Source organism: Entelurus aequoreus, linkage group LG05, assembly GCF_033978785.1.
Source record: "Entelurus aequoreus isolate RoL-2023_Sb linkage group LG05, RoL_Eaeq_v1.1, whole genome shotgun sequence".
NCBI classification, from domain to species: Eukaryota; Metazoa; Chordata; class Actinopteri; order Syngnathiformes; family Syngnathidae; genus Entelurus; species Entelurus aequoreus.
Window position 1 is genome coordinate 59,081,516 of NC_084735.1, and position 9,562 is coordinate 59,091,077.

The 9,562-nt window shown below is 36.0% G+C and overlaps 1 protein-coding gene across 2 annotated transcripts in view; it reads left to right on the plus strand.

The window, feature by feature from the left end:
- Nucleotides 1-4,694: 4,694 nt before the first annotated feature.
- The window catches only part of ftr83 (finTRIM family, member 83), a 15,345-nt gene continuing 10,477 nt past the window's right edge, over nt 4,695-9,562 (plus strand). For both annotated transcript variants that reach the window (XM_062048473.1, XM_062048474.1), the window contains exon 1: nt 4,695-5,328. In XM_062048473.1, coding sequence (XP_061904457.1) covers nt 4,753-5,328 — 576 coding nt within the window. In that variant the 5' untranslated portion in view covers nt 4,695-4,752. The remainder of the gene's footprint in view (nt 5,329-9,562) is intronic.

Consider the following 9,562-nt stretch of genomic DNA (forward strand, 5'->3'; position numbering starts at 1 on the left):
GTTACATCAACGTGGCTTCATAGTAAAAGAGTGCGGGTACTAGACTGGCCTGCCTGTAGTCCAGACCTGTCTCCCATTGAAAATGTGTGGCGCATTATGAAGCCTAAAATACCACAACGGAGACCCCCGGACTGTTGAACAACTTAAGCTGTACATCAAGCAAGAATGGGAAAGAATTCCACCTGAGAAGCTTAAAAAATGTGTCTCCTTAGTTCCCAAACGTTTACTGAGTGTTGTTAATAGGAAAGGCCATGTAACACAGTGGTGAACATGCCCTTTCCCAACTACTTTGGCACGTGTTGCAGCCATGAAATTCTAAGTTAATTATTATTTGCACGAAAAAAATAAAGTTTTTGAGTTTGAACATCAAATATCTTGTCTTTGTAGTGCATTCAATTGAATATGGGTTGAAAAGGATTTGCAAATCATTGTATTCCGTTTATATTTACATCTAACACAATTTCCCAACTCATATGGAAACGGGGTTTGTAGTATATCATGCAAAAGCACAGATTCCAACCATTGAAATACTTTGTATAGTTCAAGACTTATGATAATTTGAAAACATCACTGCACATCATAATGGCGGCTACAGTTTTTATCTTAAAAACCTAAAAAAATTATTTGGGAATGTCTGGCGGGCCAGATTGAAAACATGCGGCCCGTTATGTGCTTTTATTTGTTTTTTATCTGTACATTATTGTTATAATTATTTGTATTATTAAAATCGTTACCATTATTTATTCTATTTTATTTTTTTACCTTTCCAAAATTAAGTACTGAACTAACTAACTGAACTATATCATATTTAATGTGCAAAATGTGTCGACGTGTCATTTTTCATTCAGTGATTTTAAAGCGTGTCCCACCTTTCAGTCTAAGTGTGGTGTTGTTGGCCAACACGATCTTCTTGCCCATAAAACGACACTTTTGTTTCATGGACGCAAAGTCCATTTCCCGCCTGAAGCAAGGTTGTTTGTTTCGACAGAACAAAGTGCAGCCTTGTCAAACCAAAACTTCTTCACCTTGATTTTACACAACACAGCATGAACTTTTCATTTGAAGCACACAACAAAACATGTCTGCTACACTTTTAGAACATAAATGTCAGTCAAAGGTATCACTGAATATTTTTTCATCGTGGAGTCACATATTTTGTATTTATTGTATGACGTTAATCCACATAATAATCACAGTTAATACAAATAGATGTTCTGAGTCATAGTGGGCATTAAAAGTAGCTCTTTTAGATGTACTGTAGTACTACTGTATTAATGCAATTATTGGATGTCATCTCGTACATCCACAAAATGGCTCAACTGATTTGCTCTAAATAGATTTCATATTTCATCTTTAAAGTCAGCTGCAGTGTTGATGATGGACCATAGACTCGCAGTGGTCTCTGCAGCGGCCATTTCGGCTCTTCAACACTGGAATCTGTTCAAGCTCTTATCTGGGCTATCAAGTGTAGTCGCATTCCACTCCGTTTCTGCAACACTGAAACTCCATCGTATGTGTGTGTGTGCGCGTGCGTGCGTGTGTGCGTGTGTGTGTGTGTGTGTGTGTGCTGAAGGTTTTTTCTTTACTTAGGGAAGGAAACATTTTTGTAATTGCTTTATGGTAGATACTGTGAATCTTTGGGTGTCCCACAATTCGATACAATATCGATTCTTGGGGTCACGATTCGATTCAAAATCGATTTTTTTTCAATTCAACACGATTCTCGATTCAAAAACTATTTTTTCTCGATTCAAAACAATTCTCTATTCATTCAATACATAGGATTTCAGCAGGATCTACCCCAGTCTGCTGACATGCAAGCAGAGTAGTAGATTTTTGTAAAAAGCTTTATAATTGTAAAGAACAATGTTTTATCAACTGATTGCAATAATGTAAATTTGTTTTAGCTATTAAATTAACCAAAAATATGACTTATTTTATCTTTGTGAAAATATTGGACACAGTGTGTTGTCAAGCTTATGAGATGCGATGCAAGTGTAAGCCACTGTGACACTATTGTTCATTTTTTTTTTTTTTTTTTTATAAATGTCTAATGATAATGTCAATGAGGGATTTTTAATCACTGCTATGTTGAAATTGTAACTAATATTGATACTGTTGTTGATAATATTCATTTTTGTTTCACTACTTTTGGATTGTTCTGTGTCTTGTTTGTGTCTCCTCTCAATTGCTCTGTTTATTGCAGTTCTGAGTGTTGCTGGGTCGGGTTTGGTTTTGGAATTGGATTGCATTGTTATGGTATTGCTGTGTATTGTTTTGTTGGATTGATTAATAAAAATAAAAATAAAAAAAATAAAAAATTATTTATTTTAAAAAAAATAAAAAACATAAAAAATAGATTTTTTAAAAATGGGAATCGATTCTGAATCGCACAACGTGAGAATCGCGATTTGAATTCGAATCGATTTTTTCCCACAACCCTAATAGATACAGTGTCTATGTTAAAAAGAGTGTCAGCGACGAAGCTTCCTGTTCAAGTGAAAGTAATCAAACTTTGTGTTAGTTACTGTTATTATTTCCATTGTTATCCACTTTATATTTATATTAAAAGATGACACTCATATTTAGCAATCTTAAAGCCTGCAGGCTTGCTAGAAAAATAAATACTTCATAAAAGAGATGGTATTTAGTGTACAAGGTGTACATGATGATGTTGGTATGCACAGATCACACGCTGTGCGTATGGTCCCATTTTGTGTGAATAAGCACATGCAAAATGTCAATAATGAATGATAAAAGACTTCATATGGAATTTTATGACAAACTTATATTCCAAGCCCCTTCCTGCTCCGTCACTGATAAGAATTAAATGGCATACGATATTTCCCTTCTCATTCCCCATCGTCTCCTGTGGCGTGCTCGACTCCATTCACAGTTGGAGTTGTGTCATAGAGATTTGCAAATTCATGTTTTAAATATGTTAACTTTGTTATTTTGCACTGAACAAAAAAAAATATTGAAACATGCATTTACCATGAGTTAGTTTTAGTTTCAAAACATGCATCAAATTCATGTTTGATCAAAAAATATAACATTAAAAGCATTGCAGTATTAATTTGGATTTTACCACAGCAACTAACAGAATAGATCATGTATTTTTATATCGTTAGACATGTGTATGAAAGCTTTTGATCTGTGATCATAACATAGATACTAATACAAAACATCATAAAACATATCAAAAATATATATAAATAAAACAAAAATGATTTATAATCAAACATTATGTCACAAGTTAATGTGCAAGCAATGGTTAGTTTCGCTTTCTGTTTGGTTTTGTTGACAACCGCTTATGTTGATGTGCGTCCACTAGTCTGAAAGGCGTCGACATAAACGTATTGATTGACATGAGCGTCAACACAAATGCAAACACACTGCGCCCTGTTCTGAAGTCTGACACTTTTAGAATATTAATTTGGATTATTTCAACATTTTAGTTATGCCAACAGATTGTTGTAATGCTTTTATTTGCGAAAAAAAAAACTATTTGGTGGCTTTAAACAACGATCCATCACCACGTCGTCAAAAGAAAGTATCCATTGATTATCAGTATCGATAACACGCCCATGTCGTTTTCCACTTCTTTCATGCTTTTGTGTAATGCAAATGAGCAAATTAGCAACACACTTGTCCTTTAAATTAATGTTATTTCAAATTGTCATTGACTAAAAAAGACATTTGGGATTGATCAGTGATTCATTTGCGTTCTTTTCATTACACTTTAAAGAATTTATTTATTTCAAAGATACATGTTATAAACTTAAAAAAAGACATTGCAATAAATCTGATTAATTGGCTATCTTTTCATCACTTTTTGCAGAATTTACTTATTTAAAAGTTACATTTTATTAACTAAAAAAACATGTGATTCATTTGTGATTAATTTGCAATCCTGTTATCACTCTTTATTCAAAAGTAAAATGTTATCAGCTGAAAAGAATACATGATTAATCAGTGATTAGTCGACTATATTGTCCTGACTCTATGTAGAATAGATGTATTTAAAGTTAAATGTTTATCAATTACAAATAATATGTGATTAATCAGTGATTCATTTGCTATCCTGTCATCAGACTTTAATTTTTTTTAATGGTAAATGTTATGAACTTAAAAAAAGACAGGGCGATTTAACAGTGATTAGTGTGATATCCTGCCTTCACACGTTGAAGAATTGATTTTATCTAAAAAAAATGTTGACTAAAAAAACCCATTTTGTTTAATCAGTGATTAATCTGCTAACTCGTTCATCACACTTTGTAAAATGTATTTATTTCACAAGTATATGTTATAAACTTAAAAAAGGACGTTGCAATTAATCAGTGATTCATTTTCTTTTATGAATAATCAGTGATTAATTTGCTATTCTGTCTTCACGCTTTGTAGAATGTGTTTTACTTCAAAGTTGAATATTATAAACTAAACATGAGGATTTTGTGATCAACCAGTGAGTAATTTGCCATCCTGTCATCACACATTCATTCATTCATTCTTCTTCATGTTGTTGGTGATCAAGACATTGTGTGTCTTACCTTGCCCCGCCCTTGTTTTACTGGTTTCGGCTCAACCAGTTTAGTGTGTGTGTGTGTGTGTGTGTGTGTGTGTGTGTGTGTGTGTGTGTGTGTGTGTGTGTGTGTGTGTGTGTGTGTGTGTGTGTATAAGTAGTGCCAGTAGTACCTGTGAGATCACTTTACTGTCCCAGAATCTCCACTGCAAAATTGCGAAGTTGGCACCATGGCCTCTGAGCACGACAACTGTCACCTGTGTAAGGAGTACCTCAGGGATCCTGTGTCGATCCCCTGCGGTCACGTCTTCTGCTCCATATGTCTGAAGACGTACTGGGACCACGCCGACCACACGGGCAGCTACATGTGCCCGCAGTGCCGGGTGACTTACAACAAAAGGCCGACGCCCAGACGCGTCGGAGGCTCCCGGCACTCCACTCTGCAACGCAACTCGGAACCCTTCCCGCCGCCGCCTCCGTCGCCCGACTACAATGTGGCGGGGCCGCAGGATGTGGGCTGTGACATCTGTGTGGGCAAGAAGAACAAAGCTGTGAAGACCTGCTTGATGTGCTTGGCCTCCTACTGCGAGAGGCATCTCAAACCTCATTACGAGTCGGCCACTTTTAAAAGGCACAAGCTGGTGGATGAGATCGGACATCTGGACCGGCAGATCTGTCCTCAGCACCAGAAAGGTCTGGAACTCTTCTGTCGCACAGACCAGATGTGCATCTGTGTGCTGTGTACCGTGAAGGAACACAAAGGTCACGACATGGTGTCTGCTGAGCAGGAGAGGGCTGATGAACAGGTGAGCATACAGTACCTCACTTTTTTGTTTTTTCTTATAAAACAAAAAACAAACAAAAAACCCAAACCTACGAAAAACTGAAGCAATTTTCCGTTATTTAATTTCAATATGTTTCAGAAACCAGAAATTGAAACACATTTTGTATATAGTTTTACTTTAACTTTTTCATTTCAAATACAAGACCAATATTGGAGCCTTGAGCATTGGCCGATATTGATCCGATACGATATCATTTTGTAGTGTGGAATGTTAAAAAAGTTTTGATCAAGTGAAATTAGTCAAACAGAGAACAATGGTCGGTCTTAAAAAAACTAACCTATTCATTATTAACCATCTGTATTAACTTATGCTGTCTTTACGTTGAAGTGGAGTGGTAATAGTAACCTCATAGCCTCAATAACCCATGAAATTAAGCTCATGACGCACTAAATTGAATGATGCGGACACGTTTGTATATAGTTTTACTTTAACTTTTTCATTTCCAATACAAGACCAATATTGGAGCCTTGAGCATTGGCCGATATTGATCCGATACGATATCATTTTGTAGTGTGGAATGTTAAAAAAGTTTCGATCAAGTGAAATTAGTCAAACAGAGAACAATGGTCGGTCTTAAAAAAAACTAACCTATTCATTATTAACCATCTGAATTAACTTATGCTGTCTTTACGTTGAAGTGGAGTGGTAATAGTAACCTCATAGCCTCAATAACCCATGAAGTTAAGCTCATGACGCACTAAATTGAATGATGCGGACACGTTTGTTACTGGATACTTTCTAGTATGCTTCTGCCTTGGATAGTATGTTTGTGTAAGTATTGTGAAAATATAATAATTTGATAAATGTTTACAGTATATTGAGAAAAGTGCTGTTTAGGACTGCAATATTGTTCAATGAAGGACACATATTACCTATGGCTAGCACGGGGGTCAGCATCCTGCGGCTGTAGAGCCGCATGTGGCTCTTTAATGCCACCCCAGTGGCTCCCTGGACTTCTTTCAGAGATGTGTGGAAAAAGATGAAGGAAGATGAAGAAAAAAATATATTTTTTGTTTTATGTATAATCTGTAGGAGAACAAACATGACACAAACCTTCCTAATTGTTAGAAATCCCACTGTTTATACTAGAGATGCTTCATGAGAGTATTTGGCGAGCGCCGTTTTTTCCTACTACTTTTGGTGGTCCTTGAACTCATCGTAGTTTGTTTACATGTACAACTTTCTCCGATGCTGCCACAGAAAGATGTGTTTTATGCCACTCCTTCTTTGTCTCATTTTGTCCACCAAATGTTTAATGCTGTGTGTGAATGCACAACAGTGAGCTTTGTTGGTTTTATTGATTTGCTGGAGTGCTTATCAGGCATATTTGGTCAATCCATGACTGCAAGCTAATCGATGCTAACATGCTATTTAGGCTAGCTGTATGTACATATTGCATCATTATGCCTCGTTTGTAGGTATATTTGAGCTCATTTAATTTCCTTTACTTATGTCTACTGTGTATTTAATATATATTCGCATGTCTCATTTCACATTATCTGTATGTAATATTGGCTGCATTTTGGTTGCCTTCATTATAACACTTATATAAGGCTTTTATTTTTTTCCGGCTCCAGGTAGTTTTTTTTCTTCGTATTTTTGGTCCAATATGGCTCTTTCAACATTTTGGGTTGCCGACCCCTGGTCTAGCATGTGAGCTATTGTGTGCTTAGCTACGGTGTAGCTGCTAGGTCCTAGTAGTGTATACCCTATAATGTTCACTTTTTGTAAATGACTTTACTAAAATAGAAGCAAAGACTAACCTTGTGTGTTTATTGGGGGACATTTAGATGTTAGCTGGCTGTCCAGCTTTGCACAAGTAAACACACTGCAAAACTGTTTGTATCGGACATTATATCACACATTTTACATGCAAGCACATATCATCCTCTACTTGTATTTATTTTTATTTTTTTTTTACAAATATCAGACCTATATCTAATACCCATATTGGAGCAGGACACCCCTAAACTCTACATGCATGAAACAATATGAAATACATATAAATGATAAATATAATTTATAAATTGTTTTTTATAATCACTTATACTTATTGAACACTCTTATTGGCAAAGGCCGAGACATAGGAGAGGAGAGCTACCGTATTACTTTACTACAAGTTCTTTATAGTGTTATAGTGTTTCTCACCTCCTTTATCCCAATTTATCCCCATCAGCTCGATCACTTTCTTTGGTCCCATGCTGGATTATTTTCCAGGCGTACTCAATAGAAAATGTACACAGACTGAATCATTAACATGTAGAGTCTCTTTGTTTGGACACCACATTCCGCAAAATAATACACGGACAAACACGCCTGTTTGATACGTGCACATTTTGACTGTATGATAACCGAGACGTCACACGAAAACTGAAAACAGAATCCCAAGAAAACTGAGTTATAGTAAACAGGCCTGATTGTGTTAGTTGTATTTCCGCAATGTAGAAATGACTAATTGTAAGTTGAATATTTTCAGAGTTCAAGCATTAAAAAACATGTTTATAATCTTTTAAATACAATTTTTAACATTATGTGAGCCCTCTAGACCAGTGGTTCTTAACCTTGTTGGAGGTACCGAACCCCACCAGTTTCATATGCGCATTCACCGAACCATTCTTTAGTGAAAAATAAACATTTTCAAATTCAAGACAAAGTTATATGTTTTTGGAAACACTTTAGTATGGGGAACATATTCTAAATAACAAATACTTAATTTAGAGTTATTTGGACACTAGGGGAACATATTCTAAGTAATAAAGACTTAATTTAGAGTTATTTGGTTAGGGTTAGGGTCAGGGTTAGAGGGTTGGGGTCATAATCAGGCCATTTCGAATAAGGCATTAATAATTACTTAATAATGACTAGTTGAGAGCCAATATGTTACTAATTTGCATGTTAATAAGAAACTAATTAATGGTGAATATGTTCCCCATACTAAAGTGTTACCATGTTTTTTTACTGGTGCATAAAATGAACCGTGCATGAACATCACCTTGTTCAAACAACATAACCAACACAGTGCATAAACTCACAACAAATTACACAACTGCAACCCAGTCAGCTGTTGCCGTATCCGTAATACGCCGATAGGGAGAAGTTTGTATTTACACGATGAGTCGGGTATGTTTTGACCTCCCTGAGGCCGACTCACCAAACCCCTAGGGTTCGATCGAACCCAGGTTAAGAACCACTGCTCTAGACATTATATAACACCCTTTAGTTACTTTTATGTTTTTTTAATCCAATAATATAGTATCGTGACCACTGATTGGCTCAGCCTCAGGCTACATTAAAGATTAAAGATTAAAGTACCAATGATTGTCACACACACACTAGATGTGGTGAAATTTGTCCTCTGCATTTGACCCATCTCCTTGGGGAGCAGTGGGCAGCAGCGGCGCCGCGCCCGGGAATCATTTTGGTGATTTAACCCCCAACTCCAACCCTTGATTCTGAGTGCCAAGCAGGGAGGAAACGGGTCCCATTTTTATAGTCTTTGGTATGACTCGGCTGGGATTTGAACTCCAACCTACCATACTTTAATCTTTAATCTTTAATGTAGCCTGAGGCTGAGCCAATCAGTGGTCACGATACTGAACAGCGTGCTCTGACTGGCTTTGTACTGTTTCTTTTGCGTAAGTAAGTAAGTAAGTGGATAGAAGTCAACAGCAAGCCAAACCGCAACCAAAACAAATACAGGAGTGAATATTTATTTTTTATTTTTTATTTTTATCTTTTTATTTATTTATTTACAGACAGACATAATTTTGTATTACATTATTGTTTCTTTTGTTACATCAGAGTCCGTACAGCAAAAGGGTAATCCCTAGAAGCACACAGTTTATGGACGGGACCCACAGTTAAAATATACATCATCATATAATATACAAAATACAGTACAATACAATTCCTTTCAAAATCTACCCAACCTACCAACAGGTTGACATTTATAAAGAAGGAATCTTTAAATCCACCAAATCAGTCTCAACATCCTATTATTCAAACTTGACTAAAAGGTTTGCATCCTGAAGATTTGCGATAATCTCATCATACATACAGAGGTCAAGACTTAGACTTACACTTCCTTTATTGTCATTCAAATTTGAACTTTGCAGCATAGATAAGAACAACATTTTGTTGCATTAGCTCGTTGTAGTGCAGGATAAAAGAGCATAAAGGTACAGATATAAATAGA